General features: G+C 38.1%; 2 protein-coding genes across 5 annotated transcripts in view; both read right to left on the bottom strand.

The window, feature by feature from the left end:
* ZNF652 (zinc finger protein 652) overlaps positions 1–2,582 on the bottom strand; it is a 47,774-nt gene extending 45,192 nt beyond the window's left edge. For 2 of the 4 annotated variants that reach the window (XM_058183819.1, XM_058183817.1), the window contains exon 1: positions 2,101–2,582. The gene's annotated coding sequence lies outside the window, so the exon portion shown is untranslated. The remainder of the gene's footprint in view (positions 1–2,100) is intronic. The other 2 variants (XM_058183820.1, XM_058183816.1) reach the window with 1 other exon arrangement.
* Positions 2,583–10,565: 7,983 nt separating this feature from the next.
* Positions 10,566–27,165, bottom strand: PHB1 (prohibitin 1). The gene is made up of 7 exons (XM_058182966.1): positions 27,015–27,165; positions 25,443–25,575; positions 21,637–21,798; positions 20,743–20,885; positions 19,407–19,523; positions 12,314–12,409; positions 10,566–10,950 (listed from the first exon to the last, which is right to left on the bottom strand). Exons 2-7 carry the CDS (start codon positions 25,528–25,530, stop codon positions 10,738–10,740), a joined length of 819 nt encoding a protein of 272 aa, XP_058038949.1. The 5' UTR covers positions 25,531–25,575; positions 27,015–27,165; the 3' UTR covers positions 10,566–10,737.
* Positions 27,166–27,411: the final 246 nt, after the last annotated feature.

The following is a 27,411-nucleotide window of genomic DNA, read 5'->3' as shown; positions in this document are numbered from 1 at the left end:
ACTATCCCAATGTCTTCATTTAAGTCTTTTGTTTCTCCAGCATATAATGTATAGATTATCAGTATAGCAATTCCATTTGTATTCCTTTCCATTAATATTACAGAATACTAATATGGTTTAGATAGACATCTTTCTCTGGTTAAAACACACTGACCTGAATATATTTTTTACTTATTCACCTATCCATTTATTATTTCATTTAGGCTTATATGCTATTCCAATTGTTATCAACTCTGTGTGGTTTATATTCCCTCATTTCCAAATAGGATTAAAAATATGTATAAATATAGAGAAAAAGAAACCACAAAATAATCTATTTTCTATTCACCAAGTAAGCAGTTGTCAATAACAATTGCTACCATACTACAAGATAAAACAATTTCATAACTTATCCATTCTCCAGTCCTGATGATGTAGCAGTTTTTAATAGCCTCTGTAAAATCAACAGAATGTGAATGCAATTCTAGAGATGAAGGAAATGAAGAGTTATTGGGTGGGCAGATATAATCAGAACTAGGCAATCCCAGATATACCCAGGTCCAAAGCCCTGAAAAATTTTAAAGATGACCACCAGCACCTTGAACTGCATCTAGAAGAAATATAAACATATCTCAACATAAAGTGGAAACTTTTTTCTAAAGGATGTAAATTATGCATCTGTAAACTACCTTGTTCCATAAAGTTGTTATAAACTGAAACAAAATCTGAACTGATATAGTTCTGGCAAATTATAACTATTTATCAGGCATAAAGATAATAGAGAAAACATAATAACTAAAGATGAATTGATTTTTAGGTTGTTAAGCACCTCTATAATACCAGCTACTACCTTGTTTTTGCTATCCTCTAGCCATCATCTACATCTGATGCCAGTAATGTACAATATTCTCAAGAGTTGTAAGTACAATATCTTTCTCACTCCACACATTTCATCTCTCTTCACTTAATTCTTGCTCTGGGAAATTTCACGTTCATCTCCATCTTAAAGGTAGTATAACTATTGCAAAACCCATCTTTGTAGAAATAGTGCAGGTCTGTTTCCTAATTGCACATTTTTCTTGGCAGCAGTATTGTTTCACCATATTGTACTCTTTCTGCTCTTTAATGACACCCCAAAGATCAACTCACTTGAAAGAAGTTATTCTATTTTGTCAGGCAGAACATCAAGGAGAACAGATATTTATGTTAATTTAGTCACAAATGTTGACATTTCAAACAAAATTTCTCAATTTCTCTCACAATATCATTCTCAACATTTATCATACAGCAGAGGACTAGCACTTGAAGAATAAGATGTATTTTTATGTAAAATGTCTGAACTCAAATTTCATATTGATGTATCACCAAAAACCTAATACACAGCCATGCTTTGTGAAAACCACATGCTGTCAAGTATTTTATAACCATGCATACATTGATATTTTATTAATCTATTTGGACAACTTCAGTGTATTTCACAATTGGGGAAGAGCATGAGCGATAACTCCAGATTTCTTTTTATTTATGTTATTTGAACTACAGCAAATCTTTATCAAATGCAAAAAATCAAATTATTTTTTAGTAGATATAAGAATGAAGTCTTTGTAGATTGGAAAGGGAAAACCATACATAATATGTCAGAAAAAATATTAGATAGCATTTCTTGTTTTAATCACAAGAACTTCTTTGCTTTCTGGTAGAATTCAGAAAACAAAAAAGAACTGTTAATGTAAATATGCAATCTACTTCCTAATCTTGAGATATTTCAAAGCTAAATATTTCAGATGATGTAGTCCAATAATTTTTAAAACATCGAAGTAAATATTTTTTCTACATATTTTCCTCAAGCCAACTTCTATCTCAGCTTTTCAAAATTTTATGTTTCAAATAAAATTCTACTTAAAGTCTTCAAAGTAACCAAGCTCATAATCATGTCCATTAGCTCTATGATCTCCACTTCTGCAGAGTGAATGGTGGCTGTAAGAAATATTGCTCCGAATACAAGAGTTTCAGGATAAACATGACTGCCTGAAAGGTATGTCCTCTGGGATAACTTTATCCAAAGCATATCAATAATCAGTTACTTTGAACACGTTCAGATGCACATTTGACGAAACATACTTTTATTTTGCTGGAAACCTGCATCACTGCTGCACTTCCTGGAAAAGTGGGAGATAACAACTAATCGAACGGATGAGGTTTGGGGGCTCATCAAGGGAAACTTGGCCTGCTCCTTCTGCCAACTGGGCCTCTTGTCTTGCACGAACTCACCCAGGCCGGGATCGTCCGCTGTTGTCGCCTCCACCGCTCCATCGCCGCCGCCGTCGCCGCGATCCATGCTTAGGCGGGGGAGGGGAGGGGGAAGGAGAGGGCGGTCAGGGCCCTCCTTCCTTCCTGCCCTCCCCTGGTTAGAGCCCCCGCCGCCGCCTGCTTTTAGGACCAGGCCTTGGCCCCTCTGCAGCTACCTCCGCCGTGGTCTGCCTATCCTTTGCTCGCCCTCCCTGCCGCCGCCGCCGCCGCCGCCGCAGCGCTACGTGGCCCTCGCCGCAGCCAACCAAGGGAGTCAGTCAGTCAACCTCACGATTTCGCCCGCCCTCCCCCCTTCCCGACTCGTTTTTTCCTTAAGCGTCGCTCTCTGGCGAGTCCTGAGGAAGACAACGAATGCGCCTGCGTAGAAGCTCTCGCGCGAGAGCGCGCGGCTTTCCTCAGCTTTCTGTTTTTTTTTCAGCGATTTCTGCTTCAACCCCCCACCCGCCCCCGCTCCGCCGGGCGTATTTCCTGCGCGCGCATAAGCGCGAGTCTCTACTGCGAGCGCCAGTTAAAGAGATTAGTCCATCGTCATCTCTTTATTTTGTGCCAACTGCTTTTCTCCCCCCCACCCCCGCCCTCGTCCCGGGCGAATGAACGCGCTCACGTTACAATGGAAAGGTTGGTTGGCCAGCGCGTGCGTGGTAAAAATCAATGTCTGCGCGTTCGGTGGGGAGGGGGGATGCTCTTTGCCTCAGGTGAGAGCCGAGTACAAAAAAAAGGCGGGGGGGGGAAGAAACAAAGCATAAAATATCCCCCACCATAACAGAAAAACACCGGCTGTTAATGTGTCTATGCGCGCGCGCCTGCGCGCTGGAAGAAGCCTCTGAACATACGTGCTGAAGAATGCCCATTTTTTTTCGCCGAAGCTTTTCATAAACAAGTAACATTGTGATATATCCCCAAAGCCTTATTCAAAGGGCTTATTAAGATTGGTTCACGCTTTTCATTGAATAAAACAATTTTGTCTGGAATATTTTAGTAGGCATCCTTGTTGAAAGTTTTTAATGTGAAATAAAACAAAACAATTAATTGTTAAAATGAAAAAAATTCAAAAATAATAGTTTTGTCCACAAAAAAACCCTGATGATATTTTAATATGTTAATGCTGAATTAATCAGAAAGGGTAAATCAGAATCTAATGGCACATTTCTGTATATACAGTGGCAGCAGAATGAAAACGTAGTTACAGTGGTAATAGACTTTGGAAAGTTGTTTTTGAGTGAGATGAGTGATCTCTAAATTTAATAAAGCTACTGTAGTTAACTAACCACATGTAGATTGATCTGTAGAGGAATTTTGTAAAATGCAAACAAGATTAACTTGAAGAAATAATTCAGCAACTACAATGACATTTTTAGGTTATTTGCTGAACATACTATTGCCTAAGAAATTCAAGTACTAGAGTGATATGGAGTTGTAAAGAACCTAATTCTTGAATTTGAGAGAAACACTCAATTCCTTTGTAAAATGGCTTTTTCACACACACCCTGTCTACATGAACCACAAATACCTCAGACAAAACCAAAAGCATTTTATTAAAACAGATGGAAATCTTCATATAAACTGCAGAAAGAGAATGCATAAATTCAATATACAGTATGTCTTGCATAAGCGAGCTACAAATCAAACAATAAAAGATATTGATTAGATGTGAGAAAAGATAGAAACCATTAAAACATGTTGCATCTTCTCCCTTTTATTTCTTTAACAGCAATTAATGACTTCAGAATGTTTAATTGTGAGTTTCCCCGAAAGAGCTGGTTTTCACACATCAAAGAAAATGGCTTTTGCTTAAAGGAAAAATATGGTTTATCATATTACTAAAACTTGTGTTTGTAACCTTTAACTATGAAACAAAGTATTATACAGCAACAGTTTTTGAAGTTAGATATCTCAAATAGGCTAATTTACAGAATGTATTCAAAATCTGGTATTATTGGAGCAATAAATATTAATTTTGTAATGAAGGCTTAAGTGGTAACTCTAAAACCAATAAAAGCATTTTGATTCCTTCTTTGGATTCCATCATTTAAATAGAGGTAAATTGCACAATTGTCACTGGATATATATAACTCAGTACTGGCTAGCTGTAGCCTGTAGAGTCCAAATACTTCAGTCATAATTGTTGTTAGAAAGACCTAGAATTTAGAAACAGTTCAAATGCCCCAAAGTTCAGCCCCAAGGCAAAATTCTTCTTATTATTTATTTAAGTCTGGGCAGTTTACAGAATATTTAAAATTTGAAAAGACAATAAAAACAAGAAACTAAAAGTTAAAGATTGTAGAATAATAAATTTGGTTAAAAGGAGATCATCCTCGCCAAAGGCATGGATTAGTTAGATCTTCAGGCTTCTTCAAAACACTACAGAGTGGGATCACTCGGAACTGGGGGAATCTTGTTCTATAATCTTATTCTAAAGAGACTGCTTTTAGGATCCTGGCAGAGGGCATTACTTAACTGAAGGATCTCAGACACTAATTAACACTAACCTTTCTGTCATTGTGGCAGAAGGCACATAAAAATAATAATGTAAGATTTAATAATAACCACAATATGGTTTAAAATTCAAGTCTCCCCTTACACTGAAATAAACTGAAATGGCACTCTCAGTATGTATCACACCCATTAAAGCATATCTTTCACTCTCTTCAGGAATCGAATCAAAACACCATGTGCAAAGCATCCCATGGGGAAATGTGTTATTCCAGTTTTCAGATTGTTTGGGTTGACTGCAGTTTTTCCTCCCCTTTGATTTCAGTTTTGGCACAAAAGGACATATTGCCTAGGCAGAGAAGAAAAGAAACGTAACAAAACACACCTGTGTCTACTCTGTGATCTGTTTGCTAACAGATAGAGTGACATAGAAATTTCTTTTCAGGTATTATCATTTCTGTGATTTTCCTTGTTTTCTTGCCTCTGGAAGTTGCAGGTTCTTAACCTACTTTCCACAGAGATGCTTTCCAGCCCTCAGTATTTCTCATGACCCTTTTCTAGGTTGTGATTCCAATTTCCTCCTAACATTTTCACTTGGCAACAGCTCAGAACTTGATTTCTAAATTAACATATGGCTTCTCTATCTTAAAACATGTTTGAGAAATAGATAATTTTAGGCCCCAGACTTAATGATTTTAGTTTTTTTCTCTTTTGATATCTATGGATATTTCTTGGAAATAAGCTCCATTTTATTAAGAAAAAAATCCTATAAACACTTATGCTATTTTCAGGCTAATTGTTTTTTGAATAAGTGATGTCATGCAAATTAGAGAAAAGTAAATCAAATAAATTAAAAACATGAAGAAAAAAGAAGATGAAATTAGCTAGATCTAGTTTACACCAATATTATTTATTATTATTATTATTTATTAAATTTCTATACCGCCCTTCTCCCGAAGGACTATTTTTTACTCATCTATATATTTCTTTCCTTGCAAACCATCTTTGTTCCCATTACATTACAAATAGTTCTCCGCTTACAACAGTTATAACAGCACTAAAAAACTGACATTTTTCACGCTTACGAACTTTGCAGCATTCCCATGGTCACGTGATTTACATTCTGATGTTTGACAACTGACTCATATTTATGATGGTTGCAGAGTCCCAGGGTCATGCGATCACCTTTTGCAAACTTCTGACAAAGTCAATGGGAAAACCTGATTTACTTAACAACCAGGTTACTAATTTAACAACTGCAGTGATTCATTTAACAAATGTGGCAAGAAAAGTAATAAAATGAAGCAAGACTCATTTAATAAATTTCTCACTTAGCTCAATTTGGGCTCAATTGTGATTGTAAGTTGAGGACTACTTATATATCCAAACATCAGGATAAAGAATCATTGTCCTTTATTCTGTCAAAATCTTCCTCTTCCACTCTTTTTATTTTTGCGAATAGAATAGAATAGAATAGAATAGAATAGAATAGAATAGAATAACAGAGTTGGAAGGGACCCTGGAGGTTTTCAAGTCCAACACCCTGCTTGGGCAGGAAGCCCTATACCATTTCAGACTAATGGTTGTCCAATTTCTTCTTAAAAACTTCCAGTGTTGATCTTATACATTCTTGATCACTGAAAACGGAGCCAACAGGCAAAAGTTTCACCTCTTTTAATACAAAGGCAGGCATCTGGTACTGGGAATCTGTTCTAATTCAGTTTTAACTCTCCCTCTGGTAAAGAAGAGAGGCATCCTCTCAGATTGATTTGGACCAAGAAGGAAGATTTAGCCCTAAGTTTCTAATAAACAAGTACAAAGGAGAGAACATAATAGAAATGCACAAGAAAGCAGTCACAAAAGGGGGTAAGGAGATAATCTTGAGTCCTTTATTGCCCCCATTTCAGCTCTTACAAGCAGTTCTTTTTCACTAAAAGAGCTGTCAAAGGTTCCAGAGGATATTAGCTGGAGGGATGGCTAGGAAGGAAACTGGCAGAAACAGCAGAGATTTTTTGCTTCTGTTTACAGCATGATTTTGTGGGACTAGAGAACTATTGACAAAAGAGGCTGTAGGGGTTAGACTGGAGCCTAGACATCACTACACATGGCGGTGTGTGTGTGTGTCTGCTTAATATATTCCCTTTCCTTCTACCAAAGAATCGTAGATCTACCTATATTGTAAATGGCAATGGGAACATCTAGAGATAATATGGATATGCTGGCCACTAAAAATGTATCACATAGGCACAGGACAAAACTGAATGTAAATAGTATTCAGGAACAAAACGCAAGAGTATTTTCTTTCCAGAATACTCCATATGCTAGTTCTGTGGCAGAAGAAGGAACGATATGAGGTTGACAAATCCAGAATTCAGACATCTTGGTCCTTTTCTAAGTTTGGTCCTTCCCTGAGTTTCAGTGTTTAGATTGTTTTACATCTCACTCTCTGGGCAGGATGTGACAAAGGAAATGCATTATTAAAGAATACAGGGCCTCTTAACACAGTAGAGCAATGGGCCATTGTCAGGGCAGAGCAAGGTCTACCTCTTCTGTATTGATAATCCTTAATTGGAGAATTGATAATCAAAGATGGTTTGAAGCCAAGCTATTTCCAGGTCTAATGAGAAACATGTTAGGAACTATTAACTGAAACATAGTCCTTATAAAGGATCTTACAATACATGCAATGTCATAGCACAATCAATCACTTTCTAACTACTTTATTAGAACATTTTCTACAAACACACATAGATGGTATACATGCACACAACATACTTATATAAAAAAAGGAAAGATGAAAGAAAGACCCCTTACCTGTTTACCAAACAAAAGGGAAGTGGAGGGTTCAAAGGTGTATTTGCAGATTAATTTCAATGTTCCAACACCATGATTCCATTTTTATATTGTATGAATCATATATGCATTATTATCCACAATAAATGTTCCACAAATTTCAGAGGTTTCACAAACACTCTAAAGTCCTGGGAACAGGACACCCGGGTCAGCCTTTTTTTCAAAAGAACAAAAAAGTGAACCATTTTACTCCCAATTTCATGATATATGGGAAGAAAAGACGGACATTGTGGTTCCTGTGTGTATTTCCACTGGTCTTACCATAGTTTACTCAAAGGTAATACCTAAAGTGTAAATGCTAGGTAAGTTATAGACTGCTGCCTTATTGCCCAGGAGGCTGTGACTGTCAACTCTGGTGATATAACTGGCATCTTCCAGCATTGCTGAATCTTCTGAGCCAGGGTTCCAACTTGCATTATTTCACCTTTGCTTAGAATCTTACAGGTTCCTATTTTGAACAGGGTTCAAAATAGTGGTTATTGATAAGTCCAGTTGCCATTCTTTCTACACAACCAACTCTAATTACATAGTTTTCTATTGGCCACTATTTGTTGTCAATCCGTTCATCTATTTTTTTTTACTTTTTATTACACTTTTTAAGGAATCCATTCTTGCTGCATAACTTTTATTTCTCTTGAGATTCACAGCCTTACTTTGGCAATGATATACCTACGCAGCTTCTCACCTCCGAATAAAATGTGTTATAAACAAGCAATGCAGCAGATGAGAGGTCTTGCATTTTGCCACTAACCTGTCACTCTGGGTGGTTTTATTAGGCACTTGTGGTTTGGCCCTGAGAGCCTAGCTTTGATTCACCTCCAGTCTTAATGCATTTTGTAAACAGAGCTACGATCTAGTCTCCTTTACTTTCAGGAATATAACGATTTGTTATAGATTAGGTCAAATTATTTATCCGTATATAACCATAAGCTATCAGAATGATATATAAAGTCCACTTTCCCAACTCAATAAAGAAATACCCATTTTTTATTATATTTAACCTCATATACAGTTTTATATGATTTCCATGACATCTGTTGTGAGAATGAGAGGAATTTATTTTTACACAGCATATATTTGGTTAAACTGACTATCAAGAGGCATCATGTGACCTGTTTAATCCTTATTATTACAGATTTGACTCATGGTCCTACATAAAGCTTCTCTGTATTTTCCCCACTTCTACAAAGGTTGGACTATTGAGTCCATTTTTCAGTGACCAAAATAGTATCTTATCGTAAGTCATCTATTAGAGAACCCCAGTTGAATATGCTGTGGAAAGATATTTCTGAACAGAATGAAGTTAAAATCAGAATGGCATCTATTAGAGACCTCAGAACGAAAGGTTATTATTTGCCTGCATAAGTGTATTTGCCAGCCGTTTTATAATAGTTAGGAAGACTCTTAACAATACTGGAACACCTGCAACTATAGACAGCAGATAGCTGGCATTTACATAGGTTCCTCCCCTTCACTATAAAATCTTCAATTGGCTAGAAGTGAGCAACTAGAGTCATTTGCATCTTGAAAATTTTCACCTTGCAAACTAATTTGGTCAGTGTAGATACCTCTTAAAAGGAATACAGCTATCGATATCTGCTAAGTCACAGAGTCAATAAGACATTAGTTCATACTACGCCGAACATCTACTACATCTTGCTATCAGAAGTATTTTACTTGTTTGCTCCTTGCTGTTGAAAACAGAATGATTACCGGACGTCTTCCCCTCACCTGAAACCTAGTGGATCTCTAGTGCAAGACATTGCCTCCAGGATATGCTGATAATGCAGCTAATTGACTATAATATTCAGTAATATATTTATGAAGATTGTATGCCCCATGAAGACTTTTCTTCACTTTGGTGAACCTGGATGCTGAAGGTCAATTCCCCAAAATGTGATTTATTGCTTCCTCCATCTGATATATTGCCTTGTTCCTTGAGGTAGAGAACCTTGTTTCTTGGTCTCTTATTATCTACATCATCCACTTATTCTTGTTAGCATATTCCCTAGTTTTGTCTCAAGCACTACCTGAAAAGTAAAGTCTTTCCTTTTCCAAGATGAATGCTGGGCTCTTAGCACGCTGTGAATCTTTCATGTGTTCTGCTGATAAGATTGCAAGTTGCTCCAGCCAAGCATTAGTGTGCCTTTTTTTAAAAAGATGCTATTCTCATATTATATATATTTGACCACTATAGGAAGAGATGCCATTCTGAGCTGATCCAGGATTGCTCTTATGAATTTGAAATCTTAATTGCTGATAGGATTGTGATTCTCCGATAAGTACTCATCCTGAGTTAAGGTCATGTGCAAAGACTGTTCAAATAAGCCTTAATTTTCATGGCTAAGAAAAAGGACTTTTTGGTAGAATCTTCCTGTTTTTTCAGATGTTCAGGATACATTTTCTGTAGTTATAACTAGTATTTCATTCCTACAGTGTGGCATTATCTCTTTCATCTTATTAATTTTATTTCTCAGATATTTATACTTGGTCAGCATAGTTATTGCTTTTATCTTGAAATGATTCAAATTACTGCAATTTTATCCAGCTGGGTTTTAAATGTACAATATTGATAAGTATCTATTTTATGAGGTTTTTAGAAAACTTTTTAAAAATTCTGTCGTATGAAATACGGCATTGGTATTAGCAACAGCTAATATCATACTTTATTAAATACAAGTATTAAAAACATTTGATGGTTTATGAAAAGAAAAATAATATTTTCACTATTGGTAGCTTTCATGCTAAATGAATCTTTTTAAAGTAATCATGATCCTCAATTGCATTAACATCAGGCTATAGACGGAATATATTCTAAACTGTTTTATGGGCCACAGATAGCCAACAAACATATGGGAAGAACTTGCTTTCTTCAGAATATGTATAATTTAGATTACTCAGCATTAGATTAGATGACTCTTGCCAATTCAGCAATCCTTTACAGCTTTTATTCTAAATATTGATCTGCTAAAAAGAATACTCTAGAAGAATATGAAGAATGCTTGCCTTTATTACTTGAAGGGATTTTCAATTAATCTTAATTTCTTATATTTTCAACTCAATTGAGAAAGCTTAGGGTTACATTTGGCAAATTTGTCTCCCTTCCTCCAAGGAAAGAGTAGAAAAAAGGGTGGGGAGACAATGGGTGAATTTGAAGGACACTCATTGGGGTAGCTGAAGCAACACTGACTGTCCCGATGGCAGATAGGTGATGTTACGGGACCGCGAGAGCTGATAAGCGATATCTTCAGCTGCTTCAAGCTTCCGCAATTCTATAAGGCCATCACCTGCTGTAGCCAATGAATTGGCAATCAATTCAGCTGCCTTTGAATCTCCCTCAGCTGAAATTATAGCTGCTTTCTTCTGTTGCTCTGCCTGTAAAAATGCAACAGAAAGCAAAAAATTACTTCAGGAAAAAAAAGTTTAAGTGTTCATGTACTATCGAGCTAATAAAAGAATTGTGGTAGTTATAAGACAGTAAAATGAAGGCAATTAACAAAACAAATATAAGACAGAGAGAATGAATATGCTTGAAAAAACTGGTACTTTCGATATTTTGATCAAGCAAGAGTAACAATTCTGCTTGCTATGTTAGTATTCCAGTATTGGTATTGCTACTATTCCTAGCGCATGACAGAGAGCAGATGTCAAGAAAAAACAATCCCTGCTATCCTTTTTAATGGAATCATTAAAGAAGTTTCTCCCAGGACAAATAGCTGGACAGTATAACTTAAGACCAATTAAATAGGTACTTTGAAAATTCTCACTGTATTGAATGCATGGTAGAGACTGATATTTTGACTTATGTTTTAACCATGACCTAGATTCTCTGAACTGAATATGGAATTCTAATATCAGGGAAGAAAAATCTATGATTACTTCCAAAAGGTTAGGAAGTGTATCTGATATTAGAGGTATTTTTTTCCAACTCCAGAATAGAAACTCCCATGAGATATAAAATAATCTCTTAAAGGAAGCAACTCTCTGTTTAAACAAACAGTGCTATGACTATGCCCAGTTGCTAAGAATAGTGAGTGTCAGGTAAAGAAAAGCAGCAGCAGATGGGAGGAGGAAAAATGATGGAACACAACATACCGGTAGCTGTCATTTTGATAACAGTATTCTTAATAAAGGTGAGACTGGATTCTGTCATAATCATAAGAATGTCTTATTTTAACCATGGTTTAAGCCAAAATGGCTGGATTCACACTACTTGTTAAGCCAAAAACATATAGAATGTGCAATGGGGGAAACTATTAGTACAAAACTTATCAAATCAGGAAAGTTTTGAAAAATTTGGGAATGTTCCATTTCTTTCCATAGATCATGCTATTTTAGGTGCTGTTCAATGATTCTGGAAGTAAATCTTTTGATCTAAAAGCAGTTTGATATACCCCACTAATAGTTCAGTTTCAATACAAGGCTGCTTGTATTAGGAATGCCATATCCAGGACATCTCTAACCACTTCAATTTAGTGGAATTGCTTTTGAAACCCAAACTGTGGGAAGGACAATATGGTCCACATAAGATTTCAGCATTATCTGGAGAAGAAACAAAATGTTCTGGAGTTTCTGGAATTAGTTCCTGAATTAGTGAGTTCCGCATATTCCTATTTATGGCTATAAAAACATTTTACAGATGCTGGAAATGACAAATTCTGAAAATTGGACCATTAAAGAAGGAGACAAAAAAATTTTCAGCAAGAAGTGAGCTAAGGCTGCTTGTACATATTCTCACCTTTTCCACTATGAATCTGGCCCTTTCAGCTTCTTGTTGGGCAACTTGCTTCATTTCTACTGCTTCTGTGAACTCTTTTCCAAATGTCAGGTGTGTCTGAGATGGAAATCGAAAAATAATACCAGTGAGTTATAATAATATAAACCATTGTTTCTTAACTTTGACAAGATGTGTAGACTTCAACTCCCAGAATTCCCTAGTAAGCACTAGGAGCTTTGGGAGTTAAAGTTGATATATATTCAAATTTCCAAACTTTAGAAACACTGACATAAACTACTAATATCATTTCCACAGGTAGTTGAATCATCCTAGCATACATATACTATAGAGAGAAATGAGAACAGTTTGACTTTCAGAGACCTTCCATTGCTGTTTTCATTCTCATTCCCCACAAATCATATTACCAGATAGATTTCTGTACCACACTGGAAGATTGGAAGATTGAATTTCAGCTTGAACTCCATGTTCCCATGGAGCTACGATTTTAATTTCCATAATCATGCAGACAATATGGTGAATGGATATTAAAGGGTGTCAAGTTGGGGAAGTCAGAAAACAAAACATACATGAATCTTCAAGACAAGCAACACGAGAGATGGAGACAACTTCCCTCTTGTCAATCACTCTCACAACCATCTAGCAGCCATATGAAGTGCATATCTGCTTTTTTCCATTCTATATTTTTGCTATTTTGATTTTAAGGGTGAGGGTGGGAAAGTGAGGTTGGCTTCTATACATCTATCTCAATCACATACTTGTTTTGGTTACAAAAGGAGTCAGGAAACTTTAGAAAATTAATCAGGGTTCTATGGTAGGGTCAACTAACTTGTGAACAATCAATTCCTGCAACAGAAAATGGAACAGGCAAATAACGTGGTTTTTTTCCTGAAACCAATAGGAAAACGGTAGTAGGATATTTAAAAAGATTAATTTTGAGAAGGCTACAAAGAAGTAAGTCTCAAAGAGTTGTGGAAAGAAGGAAAAACAAATGAGGAACCTAAGCAAAATTAATAGTAGCACTGTGTTGGAATGTACAAAGAGAGAGAAGCAGCAAGGCAACATAAAGCTTTTGTGTGCAAGGAAAATAAAGATTGTGCAGAAACCACAAACAGTTTTGAATAACATTTCTCATCTTAGTTAATTGAGGCAGGTTTTTTTGGGGGGGATTCTTTTGACATTATTGGGGATATACTCAGTTGAAGGCAACTCTTCTCATGCATTCACTTAGACTTGTCCTTTCCTTGTCCAGAGAGGAATCTCAGACAGCAGCTTTTTATTTCATTGTGGCTGTTGGCTATGCTTTTAATGGAGCCATCTTCAGTTTTCTATTTCTTCATCGTAAGTGTTATTAAAATATATTTCTAAATATTTTCTATAATGCTGAGCTGTATCAGTCTACTGCTGATGTGGAAAAATTCTTGTGTGAGATTTCCTCATCATAGCCTTAACGTAACTAGAAACAACAGAGTCTAAGCTTCCATTTTCATTCCTACAGGAGTTCAGTCTTGTGGTTGAGTTTGGATTTTGGATATTTGAAATGGGAGACTGGAAGATAAATGATTTTTTCATGTTCTCCAACAATATAATTTATTTGATAGAGCAAGTTCAGCAAATAAGACAAAATCATCACCATCACCATCACCATCACCATCAAAAATGAGAAGCAAAGATCTTGTGGGAATTTTGAATACAGACGGATCGTCATTTGGAACACAACATGCCAGATATCACAGTTGTCAAAAACCGAAACGTACAATTTATTGACATTGTGGTACTGGGATATGCCAGAGTCGGAAAAAAAGAATTGGAAAAAAACACAAAATATCACGACCTGGCCATCGAAACTACGTGATTATGAATGAAACATGTAACAGTGATACCCATTGTCATCAGGGCACTTGGTACCATGTCCAAGAATTTTATAAGATACATCAACAAATTGTAGCTTCCTGCAACACCACCAGCAGAACTACAAAAAACTGCGCTACTTGGAACATTGTATATCTTAAGAAGATACTTGGTTGATACCTAGGATGCTGGCAGCGATCCATATCAACCATTAGCACTAGTCAAGGGTATTTGTGATGCATTTTTGAATGTTTAGTTGACTGAGTTTCATATTTAATGAATAAAGTAAATAATAATAATGAAACTATCTTTTCCCAACTATTGTTTCCTTTGTGAATGGGGCTTGGAAAGAAGAAATTCTCTGATTCAAAAGCTGAAGAAATTTATTCAAATAGGTTGAAAAGTAGCAATCTGCTTTGGCCATATATATATTTGGCCTTTAATATTTTTTTAAAATTAAGGATATTCTAGTTGGAGAGGAGAGAGGGAAAGGTAAATAAACTGCTTTATTTCTACATGCCTTGTAAGACATGTGTTTTCTCTCTTTCTCTGTTATGTATCTCTGTATGTTTTTAAAATATATTTATATATTTCTACAGTTTTTATATTCTTGTTATCTCTAGTGGTTTCTTACAATGTTACAAGCTTTAAATACCTTTCTAAAATACTTATTATTTCTACCAGTATATTTTTAGTAGATTTGATGAAGTAAAATTTAAAGCCATTTTCTACAAGAAGCTCTTATTTTCCCAGAGGAGGAATTTTAATTATCCTATATAAATGGAATTCCTAAAAAAAAGTGATAAATCTTCCAATTTAGAAGGTGTTTTAAAAATTTGGTAACTAATAGTTGATAGTGCTTATGAACTGCTATGGATCTATAAAGTGACATAAACAATTTATTTATCAAAACACAATTGGATAGAATCAGTTCTAACTTATGACAAATACCACTTTTTTAATTATAATTTTTCTGACATCAATTGATCAGGTAATGTTCTCATAAGATCCAACAGGACAAACTCCCAAACTACTAGTACTTACCCTGAGAATCAGTCTGTTGCTGATTATAGACCGTATTTTTCTGAGTATAAAACACACCTTTTTACCCCCAAAGAGGGTGAAAATCTTATAGTTCGAATATAGCCCCACCCACCCACTGCCCCACACCCTTCGGAGGTTGTCAGCCTCCATGCATCTCATTTTCCAGTGATTTCAGGCGGCGGAGATCCTCACACTGCCAAAAATGAGCATCACATTTTCAGTCTCCACACACTGGGAGTTAGGCAGCGGAAATGGTTAGGGTAGTGCTTGGAGCCGGCCGAAAATCCCTTTTCCTGTGTTTTCATGAGGATGTGCTCTGTGTATTGTATCAGGGAGGAAAACACGATGCTCTTGCGAAGCGGGTCATACTGCGCGAGAGATGTAAGGCTAGGTGGCTCACTGCCCGGCCTGCCCCTTCTCCAGATGAGCCAGGCTGAAGGCAGTCTGCTTCTGCTCCTGGCCTAGGAGACGGATCTGACCAAGTGGAAAGAGAAAGTGAGACTGCGGAAAAGGAGGAGAAGGGCGCGCAGCTCTGTGAATTGCTTCGAGGAATTGGGGAGGAAAAAGAGCATTACCTCAATGCATTGAGTTTTCTCCCTCAATTCCCCGAAGCAATTTGCAGAGCCATGCGCCTTCCTCCCCCTTTTCAGCAGTCTCACTTTCTCTTTCCTCCTGGCCAGATCTGCCTCCCAGGCCAGGAGCAGAAGCTGACTGCCTTCAGCCTGGGTCATGTGGAGAAGGGGCAGGCCAGACAGCAAGCACCTTGCCTTACACCTCTCATGCAGAAGCGCTCGCTTCACAAGAGTATTGCCTCCCTGCATTGTGTTTTCCAGCATTTTCCTCTTCGATGCAATTCACAGAGCCGCGTACCCTCCTCCTCCTTGGTGGCTAAAGGGGAAGAAGAAAACTCTGGGCATGTTGAGAACACACACACTCCTGTTGCTGGAAGAAGGTCAAAGTTGGTTCCCCCCTCCTTGCTCTCTTAAACTGAACTGCACTGCTTTTCTGACTTGTTGATAAATGATCCTGGGAGAAAGCAGCAGCCGGCCACTGCGGAGGCAGCGCTGATCCATTTCAGGTGGTCAAAATGACAAGCGGCTGTGGGGAGCGGAGACATTTCTCCTTCATGCTGCCCACCCAGCTGCTCAGTGCAATTCAGTTTAAGAGAGCAAGGGGGAGAACCAATCTCAACTGCAGATGGTGCCCCTCTGGGCACAAAGACCGTTTGGGAGGAGAAGGTGGCTGAAGAGGGAGAAGTGTAGGTGCAAGGGAAGGCGCAAACAACGAGCGGGGGGGGGGGGGGCGGGGGCGGGACGACTGCAGGAGAAACAGCCCTTCTTCCAGCAACAGGAGTGTGCATGTTCCCAAGGTGCCCAGAGTTTTCTTCTTCCCCTTTAGCCACAGAGAGCTCCGCATTCTCCCATGGTCTGCCTGGAATCGGCTCCAGCAGTTCTGACGGCTGCATTCACAACTTGTGCGAGGACTGGAGATCCCCACTCCCTACAACAGTATACCTCTTTAATGTCTCGCGATTTCTCCCCCATGGCTTCTGTGCGGCATAGGGTGAGGGTGGTCCGTGCAGACCACCTGCAGGCTTTGGGTGTGCTGAGTGGGCTTGCTTCTTCAAGGAACTGGGCGCTGTGCAGGATGTGTAAGGCAAGGCGCTGCCACCCGAAAACTATTGCCGCGATGTCTGCTGCTTGGAACCGCCTGAAAACGAGATGTTCTTTCTTTACCTCTGCACACCCCATTTTTGGAACTTGGGAGGCAGCGGAGATCTCCAGGCAGCGGAGATCACGGCAACAGTGTTTTGTCCCCTGTGCCAAGCAAGTCCTGACCTCCGCGCTTCCCCAGGCCGCTTCCGGAATCAGGGTCCTACCAAGGCAGCAAAGGTGCAGGGGGCTTGCTGGGAAGCCCGGTATTGTGTTTATGAGATGGCAGCACCCAGGAGGACTGAAGTGCTGCATCTCTATGGGGCCTTGCTGCGAGAAAGCCAGGCTTTCAACGCCTCCAACTATAGGTAGGAAGACTGGGCATCTTGAGAGTGGAGCCTTTGGTGCCAAGTCCCTCTTCCGCCCCCATTAAAATCATCCCCCACCACATCCTACTCACTCCAGTTAAATAGAGTGATAGGATTTGTTTTAAACTGATAAAAAGATCTGTACTACCTGTTATCAAAATCCGAATGGAAATGAGGACGCCGCTGATCCTGATGCTAGTAGGCAAATTCTTTTTTTCTTGTTTTCCTCCCCCAAAATTAAGGTGTGTCTTATACTCAAAAAATATTTATCTATGCTGAGCACCAAAGAATTGAGGCATTTGAACTATGGTGCTGGAAAAGACTCCTGCGAGTCCCTTGGACTGCAAGATGAACCAGTCAATCCTAGAGGAGATCAATCCTGACTGCTCTTTAGAAGGCCAGATCCTGAAGATGAAATACTTTGGCCACCTAATGAGAAGGAAGGACTCACTGGAGAAGAGCTTAATGCTGGGAAAGATTGAGGGCAAAAGAAGAACGGGACGACAGAGAATGAGGGGGCTGGATGGAGTCACTGAAGCAGTCGGCGTGAGTTTAAATGGACTCCAGAGGATGGTAGAGGACAGGAAGGCCTGGAGGAATGTTGTCCATGGGGTCGCAATCGGTCAGACACAACTTCACAACTAACAACAACAAAAGAAATTGCCTTTAATTTTAAGGCATGAGTAGCGGGAAAGATTTGACTCAAAACTGGATATAACCATAAACTTCCCCACAGGGGAAGCAAAATCATAGCAAAGTCCCATTCCCATCACAAAATTCCTATTTTCCTTCCACAAATATCATTCACTCTGGAAACAAATGCTGAATTGTGATGATTGAAGGCACCAGAAATGCCTTGAAGCAGTTTCTCTCAAGAATATGGAAAATATAGGTCAGGGCCATCTTGCTAGTTTCATTCAACCTGTATCTTTCCATTTTGAGAAGAGTAGAGGATGGGACAAGAACAGGCAGCCTTATTTCAAAGTATTATTAACACTTTGTGCAATTTCTTCCCTGTGAAAAGATATGAATGGAATAAGGACAAATGTTTTGGAGGAAACTTCCCTTCCTCATAACTGCAGCAAAATTATTTACATACAAAGATGGAAAAATGAAATATCTACAGAAGATGATTAGATTATAAAATTAATGAAATTTGTGAAAATGGCAAAGCTGACTGGTTTGACTGGAGAAAAGATTATAGACTTTTTTTTTTTTACAAAAACTCGAAGTCTGAAATTTTTTTGTTAAAAAAAGACTGAATTAATGATTTATAGACATGGGGTTTAGAAAGGTCAAAGATTCTGGAAGGAGAGAGAATAAGATAACAATTACCGAATAGAAAAAAAGATAGAAGTCAGGACTCTGTATTTTCTTTCCTTTTAATCTTTTAATTTTGTATTTTTTTATTGTGTTAAAAAAATCTAATTCAGAATCTCTGATGTAGAGAGGCAGACTGGATATTCACTATTCCTTATTAAAGCATGCATATTTTGTAGATTTAAAAAAAGGAAAACATTACCTTTATAATATGAGTGGAGAAAACAGAAAAAGAACTTATGGACCCATCCATTCAGAAATGGATCCTTCTTTTGATTTTTTTATGAAAGTTATACAATCTAATAAGGTAAATTAGCTGCAACTTTAGAATCCTAGATGAGGATTTTTCTTCTCATCGACAGAGATGACTAGGTACTGATGGATCTCAGCTCCCAGTCCACTGTTCAGGGATGATGGGAGCTGGGTTCCAGAAATATCAAGAGGTATATAGGTTTCCCAACACCTATGAATGAGTGATTATAGAAAGCATCTATACCCTTTAATATGGAACTTTTAATTAAGGGTAAACTAGAAATATATATATATATATATATATATATATATATATATATATATATATATATATATATATATATATATATATATATTCTGAGGTTTTCGCGGGTGTTTGTATGTAGGTCTTTGGTTATTCGGGTTTTCTCCCGCGTAAAATTGGAAGTGTCTTGGCGATGTTTCGACGAAGTCTCATTCGTCATCTTCAGGCTTCAGCTTCGTGCTTCTGGGAGAATATTCTGGGAGAATATTCATTGCTCCCAGAAGCACGAAGCTGAAGCCTGAAGATATATATATTTTATATATAATATAAAATTACACAGCTTCTCGATGTAGAATGTCTCTTACCAAAGAAACATCATCTAAAATGAGTCCAAATGTTGCTGCTCTTTCTGTCAGGTCTTCACTCACTTGTCTGGAAACCAGCTCTCTTTGTGTGATTAACTCCCCAGCATCAAAGCGAGCCTGGGATAATGAGATATGCAAAACAGCACTTAAAACAGACAGCAAAGCTAAAATTAGAACTACTGATTTATTAAAGTTTAATCCTAAATCACATAGAATTTTAGCCCATCAACAACTATTATGCACAATGTTTAATAACAAGCATTATTTTCTTTCTGTTTCAGTGATAGTCTTCCCACAGGCATCAACTTCCCACAGGCATCAAATAGGAAATAGCAGGTTAGTATAGATTGGATTTCAAACTAAACCAATTGGATTATTTTGTTCATTGGAAATGAATTCCAATCTGGTATCTCCAATATGTCTTGGAGTACAAACCTCATTATCTCTTTCTCTAATAAAGGTAAGAATATGTCACATCAATGAATATGTAAGTATATAGATCTGTTAGAAGCCGTGCTATAAAAAAGGGCAGGACCACATTTTCTTTTTAAAAAGTAATAAAAAACAGCTTGAAATTGTTTTTTATACCTTTATAAAATTAATCTTGAATTTCATATTCAACTTCACTCTTTCACACTTTCAAATCATTCTTACACACTGAAACATAGTCCTACAAGCCATTCATTTGCTCCAGTAGAGAGTGTGAACAAAAACAAGAAAAAGAAGTTATCAATGAGATAACAAGGATGGGAAATGGGAGAATAAAGACCGGATCAGATAAAGGAAGAGGTTACTAAATATGGAGTAAATACAACATAGATCTTACTGGACAGAAACTAAGTGGTATCATCACCACAATATATACACACTTTCAAGTTCATGCCTCTAGCTCTCCAAGTTATTTTTTTTTTAACGTGATGCCTGGTTTTCCTCTGACTTATCGTTCATTTTTTGCAAACTGTTTGCTCTGGAGTGTACTGGATTAATATAATTCCTGCATATTCCTTCTAAGATGCCTTCCTCCTCTGCCTATATACTGGCATTTTCCCCTTTTCTCCTTCCAAGAAAAAAAAATGCAATGCCCACATGTGAAACTGCAGGAGACAGATTCACTGGGAACTTTCAGGGGTTGCACAAGAATATGTCCACAAACACAGAAAAGGAAGGAAATGGAATTAGAAAGTCTATTGAAAGACAGAAGGAATAATTGACTCCTTAGAATAAAATGAATCAGTTCCTGCCCTTTGCAGCATCCCACTAAATGAAGCAATTAGAATTGTGAAAATAATGCCTAGGCTCATAGGAGGAAACATGGTCTTATCCTACTCTCTCTTACCACCACAGATTTGAGGATCTCAGTTGTGATGGAAGGCAATACTCGTTCATCATAATCTTCGCCAATAGTGGTGAAAATCCGGGGGAGTTGCGTCATCACTGGCCTGAACAAGATTCGGAGTGTGATATTCACATTCTGCAGATCTACCCAGAAGACAGGAAGCAGATTGTAGCAGTTACATGTTCTGAGCCGAGCTTCCCACACCTACTTTTTTAGGAGTCTATTGGGACTACAATTCCCAGAGTTCCATCACTATAATCATCCAGAAGATAGTTAGATAAGCCTTGCACATACAATTGCCAAAATAAAGGGTGATCTGCTGCCAAATAATCTAACCCAATTTTCTCTTCTAAATAGTTCTAGGCCATAAGGATAAAGATGACCATCACAATAGTTTTTTTCCCCACTCCAAAGCTATCTACTCTACTTTGGTAGTTTTTATTTTCCAGCTCCATTAGGGAATGCAGGATCCAGGAAGGGAAAGAAAAAACACCCCAAAACTGGGTAAGATGATCTGCAAATCACTGCCCCTCCCCCAAAATAAAGGTGTATTTGGTGGGGGGAAGAGAAGGAAAACAAGCTGATGTGTTTTTAACTCTTATTTCCATAATAGAACAGGATGGTTTGGTTTGGTGATAAGTTTTTATTAAAAGATAATTTTGAGCTCATGTAATATTCATGGCGGGGATACAAAAGTGGCTTGCCATTGTTGTCTACTTTACCTTCTTGGGACTTCCTGGTGATCTGTCATTCAAATATTAACCAAGTGCAATTCGTCTTAGTTTGAGATGAAGATCTGCCAGATGTCGTTATATGCTCTAGCTGTACATGACCAATTACCTAGCTCCAGCTCTCCATTCCACTAATAAAAATACGATCTGTCTCACTGCTTACCTTTGCTCCCAGTGATTACAGGCACATTGCGAGGGCGGGAACGGCAGTCAAAGAGTATTGGCTTTTGAACCCAAGGAATGAGAAAATGGGTTCCTTCTCCCACCACTATGTCTTGAACACCTTGGAATCGATCAAATATGACAGCACGGTGGCCTGCATCCACTGCAAATAGGGGCAAAAATTCAAACATTCTTTGAATGCAAGAAAAGCAGGAAAAATGGAATATTTTTTGTGTTCATTTGTCAGAAGCATCTACAATTACAGACTTACAACATTCAACTGTGATCCAATAAAATAGGTCATAGAAATATACCACATATAAAAAGTATATAAAATAAATAGGATTAAAACTATATGACATTTGCTAAGTATCCAACCAAGTTGACAGTGTTTTCTCTTGCTAGCATGAGGTTTTCTTCCACAGATATTGAAGGACATTGTATGCGCCATAGTATGTGTGAAGTTCTCCACATCCATTGAGAGTATCTTCTACTGCAGGAGTGTCAAACTGGAAGCCCACGGGCCGGATGCATCACCACAGGCCACGCCCACCCCAGCTCTGTGAAGGGGGAAAACATCACGATACGTCATGTGACATGAGTTTGATATTCGTATTCTACAAGGAAGCCCCATTTTCTTAGATTGTCCTTTGATCTTCCTACTTTGGACAGTCTATTTTAGTGATTTCCATATAGGCCAAGGTTGTTTTTGACCAGGTGGCATACAGTTGTATGGCTGTCTACCAGACAAACAGTTGCCCAGTAGCTCCTTACTCACCTTCCATAGTTATAGGGTGATCCATGGTGGCCAGTTGTTAGGAAGGACAGAAGTTTTGAGAATACTGTTCCTTGTCTTCAGCCTCAACTTTCGGGGATTGATGGCCATAAAGTAGGTGTGCTTCTGGGGATGTTGCTATGACCCATACATTCTGCACAACACTTTATCAGAAAAAATCTTTTTGGGAGGGGGGCATGAATTCCAGATAGATAATGCACCTTTTATACTGGGGTTGGTGTTAGACACCCTGTGACCAGTCTTGCTGCTTCATTTAGGGCCACATTCACTTATTTTGCATGTTTTAATCTAAGAGTAACATAGGGCTAATGCGGATGTTCTTAATGTGTTTGGTTGGGCACCGCAACTTATGCCCATTATTTTCTCAAAATGCTGTTCCTAGCAAGTATTTTCTGTTTAGTATTAAAACAGTGGTTCTTAAAGGTAAGTGTGTGGTTCAGAATTACTCCCAGATACTTTAGAGCAGTGCAATGTTCAATGTTCTTTTTGTATTATTTCCAGATGGTAGCTTTTACCAATCAGGTACTCACTGGATATATAGAACTACAACTCATTTCATTCACTACCATTATTGTATGTGGAAAAGTAATAATCGCCAGTTCATGTGTTTTGGTAGGTCTGTGGCCAAATACAACAAATTGCCCTATCGAAGAAATGAAGAAGCATCACTGTTGTGCTAATTACATCATTAACTGACCAGTTCAAAGCAGCTTAAGACTGGATTACTTATAATTCTGCCAGTACTCCCTAAACTCCAGTCCAGCTGAATCTGATTAAAGACACTAGTGATTAAATCTAGAATGTTCTATATATAATAATTTGTTCTCCCATGAATGACAGCTCCTCTATGCTCTTGCTTATATCAGATCATGTAAAAAACCCAATTCCTTTAGATTTTATCTTTGTTATTTTCCATCATAATCATCTCTGCCTCACTAATTAAGGCAGCTCTTCCTCAATCCTGAAGTATTACAATCATCAGAATCTGCACTGTGAGGTATATGCCAAAACATAGGAAAAACATCTTGCTGAGGAAGTTTTATGTGACTAATGTCAGTTTGCATATAGGTAGCCTTCTACTTAGAACCATTGATATAATGACCAAAGTTAAAATGTCATTGAAAAAGTGACTTAGAATCAGTCTTCACACTTATGACCACTGTAGCCTCCCAAAAGTCATGTGATCAAAATTCAAGTACTTGGCAGCCAGCATGCTTCAGTGTCCCAAGTCAAGTGATTACCATTTGCAATCTTCCCTGCCAACTTCCAACAAGCAAAGTCAATTGGGGGGGGGGGGTCGGGGTCGGAAAGATTCGGTTAATGACCATGATTCATTTAACGACTATGGCAAAAAGGTCATAAAATAAGTGCAACTCACTTAACAACTGCCTAGTTTAGCAATGGAAATACCTGATTATATGTCAAGAACTACCTGTACTTCAACTGAGACTGTAATAGCGTACAGTGCTACTTTTCGGAGTTTCAGGCAACAAACAATGTCCTCTTTTAGAGTGCCCCATCCATTTATTCTTCAAATTAGTCTTCATCTCCTTTCATCCTACACTTGGGGTTGATTTTGACAAAAATCATCCCACCTAGAACTTTTTTCTCCGTTTATTTTCCTCTCTTATATTTCTGGAAATCTTGAGGTTTCTGAAACTTGCTAATGTCTTTTCTTTCGCTGGGATGATGCTGTATCTCAGTCCCACTAGTTAGATCAGACCAGGAAACTATGTTTAAGAAAAAGTAATTAGGTAATATTTGGGAAAAGGATAAGGCAATTTTGCTGTCCTCTGATTTTCATTTGCTCAGTAACTGCTTCTCTTTTCTCAAAGACAAAATGCACAATTTGGGAAAATTCTCTAGACTCAGCACAAGTCTCCACAGTACACCCCACAAGGAATTGATCTGCTTATGCTGTACCACAAACTATGGCTGCTTGAGAAACCATTATTGATTCATTTTTTAAAAAAACAATATACTTTTAAAGACAGCTTGGACATTTCTATTAGTATAGAATGCTTGAATAATGTAGGAGCCAGGCTTTCAGATCATAGTTCACTGTTGTATGCCCATCACATTGGCTACTTGTTTCTGTATTTAAATTGTTATTGTCCTTTAATCTCCTAAAATTTTGAAATAAGCTACCACTTGCTTCAGCATTAATTTTAGAAGCTCTCTTGGATGTTATCAGATTGAATAGACGCTAGAGAGTGGGTCTTTTCAGCAGTGCATTCATATCTTTGTACCAATATCTTGAAAATATAAAGATACAGTGAAATCTACTTTAAGTGAGATGAAACTCTTGGTGATTGCATTCATACCGCTTTTTGGCAACACCACAAAAGTGCTTTTAAAGCACTTAACTTTAATTACTAAAAGAAATTAGCTTCAAGGGTTTTTTACAAGCTCTCTAGCCTGTCTAATTTACAGTCCTGAGATTTCCTTCTACTTTTCGATCAAAGTATCGCTGGTATCTACTATGCTTAGCTTCTTGAAGATCAGAGAAGGTCAAAGGGTGCTGCCACCTGCTGATTCTTTTCTTTAAGGCAGAACACATTGTCCACATTTCAACTTCTGTTCAGTAAAACAGCGTAATGCTACAGTTTAAATCTGACATTTAGTTGCACACAGTTTAAAGTATATTTGCAAACCTCCTTGCAAGAAAATGAGGACATTAATTTCTTAAAATGTAACTGATCTATGAGAGGTAAACAGTATCTGCACTAAATTCTACATGAGTTAGAAAAATATTTTTCAATGGCTAAAGAATAACTGTCCTAGGAAAAAAGTAGGAAATGAAGGACTTTGGTTATAGGCTTAATTCTGCTAGAACCGTCATTCTTCCAGTCATCACAGTAGAAGAGGGGGAAAAAATGAGCTGCTGTTTTCTGAACAAAATTATTACTATATAAGCTAAAATTATTATATTTCATCAATTCCTATCTTAATATTTACTTTTCCTTTATCTCACAGGAAAGCAAATGCCCTGCAGAGAAAGTCTTCCTTACCATTATACAGAGCAGAGTTGACAACTCCACCAACAATCGCCAGTCCCAAGCCGAGTTTGCCCACAGTCTCAAAAATTTTGGAAGCCATTAGTGTCAATATAAGTCCTGCTTCTGTTCTCTGACACAATCACACCTATGCAGGTTGGGGGGGAAATCCAGTAATAAGAAAAGTTGGAGCAAAGAAATGGCTTCTCAGATGATACTTCTGCATAAACAGTAGCTTCCTATCCCTATATATATATATTTTTTAAAAAGCTTCACAGAATACAGTAGTTACTTAAGAATGCTATATGGATAATTTAAGATACAATCCCTGCAATAATATGGAACAATCCAGAGTTAAAGAAATCATGTGATTTCAGGAAAAGGCATGCTTGATTTAAGATGATCTTGAATGTGCAATGTGAACACCCAAATCACCTGCCCCTCTTTGAATCCAGATTACTGCACAGCCCTAGCAATTTTCCAAATGCAGTATTTTCTCCTGTCTGTATATAGAACATTTCCAAAAACTTATTCTCCCATATTTGGGAATATCAGAACCTAGAATTAAATTAATTAAATTAGAAGATTTAATCTTTTAAAATTACTCTTTAATGCTACAATAAAATGTTCTTTTTGAACACAAATGATGGAAGAGTATTAAGATAATAATACAGTCTGCTCAATTAGTCCAGCCACATTTTTTTCTGTCTTGGGGCAATTAGGAAATACATTAAGAAGACTAGAATTGGCAAACGAATAATTAAGCCTAACTGTCCAACCAATCTTCATCAGTCTCTTTAACACATGTGACTTTCAAATGTTTCACCTTGAGGAAAACTCCCAACAATGGTCTCTACATTCAGTACTGCAATGTGTTCTGTGGACACGTTGTTAGAATCCTGTACTGTTTGTACAAAGCTCTGTTAAAGCTTGATGGGTCTGATGGACTCCTATTTCCCAAAGACAATACACATTCTACACTCCTTGGGTGTTCTGGGCTGTGGGTTAACTCAATAGCTGTGGCAAGCTTTTTTTTAACTGAATAAATTTAGTGAACAAAACTCTTTTTTAAGATATAGCCTTTTCCAAAGGTCTTTGATGTGTTTTAATACAAATTTCCACAGCAACTTTTATTCTGGTCAATCTCTCCATTATAACATCTTCTCCCTCTCTCAGGAACCCGCCCTTTGCAAATCCTATCTAATCCCTACCATCTCTACTAGAATAGACAAGACACCCCAAGCATCTTGCTTTACTCCGGTTCTGGAAGACTGCAGGAGCATGTGCAATTCTTTTTATGCGCAGAATCCGCCCATCTCCCAAATCCCCTTGCCTACCCCAGCCATTTCCCCGTTTTGTGATCATGCCTTTCCATCTGCGGCTCAAAACGTTCGTTTGCGAGAATTCTGCACCGCATCCGTCCAAGCAAAAACCCAAATCGCTGGATTTCTTTTCAAGCATGCTTTTGAATTTCATCCCGCCGCGCTTTGCTTAAATCCTCCGCAGTTATTTCGCAACAAAAGATGCACCCAGTTCAGCAGGAGGGGAAAAGAAGGCAAAGCTCAGCGATTCTTAGGCATAACTCACCTCCTAAGGAAGAATCGACCTCCACATGAAGATTCCACCGAGCCACCTGGTCCCTCTGGACTTACGCACAAGGCGCACCCGACGTCGGCCCTTGCTAGCTGCGGCAGCGACTGACGGGATTCGTAGTTCTTTGAACGGTAAAGTACAGAACTGTACATGGGCCGCAGCACTTCGAATCCCGAACGGCACCGCGATTCAAAGGCCCGCCCTTTCCTATTGGCGCACGCCGCAGGGCTTTATGGGAATGGTTCGCGGGTTGAACTGAGACGGGCGGTAAGCACGAGGGAAAGGTGAACGTGGGAGCGCGTGAAATTTTTTCCTCCTCTCCCCCTCTTCCGTTTGGAGATGAAGAACTTAGTGCTTTAAGCTCGAATATGCCGTTTTTGGAGTCAGTGCA

This window comes from Ahaetulla prasina, chromosome 4, assembly GCF_028640845.1.
Source record: "Ahaetulla prasina isolate Xishuangbanna chromosome 4, ASM2864084v1, whole genome shotgun sequence".
Taxonomy (NCBI): domain Eukaryota; kingdom Metazoa; phylum Chordata; class Lepidosauria; order Squamata; family Colubridae; genus Ahaetulla; species Ahaetulla prasina.
This window is presented reverse-complemented; position numbering and strand designations above follow the sequence as displayed.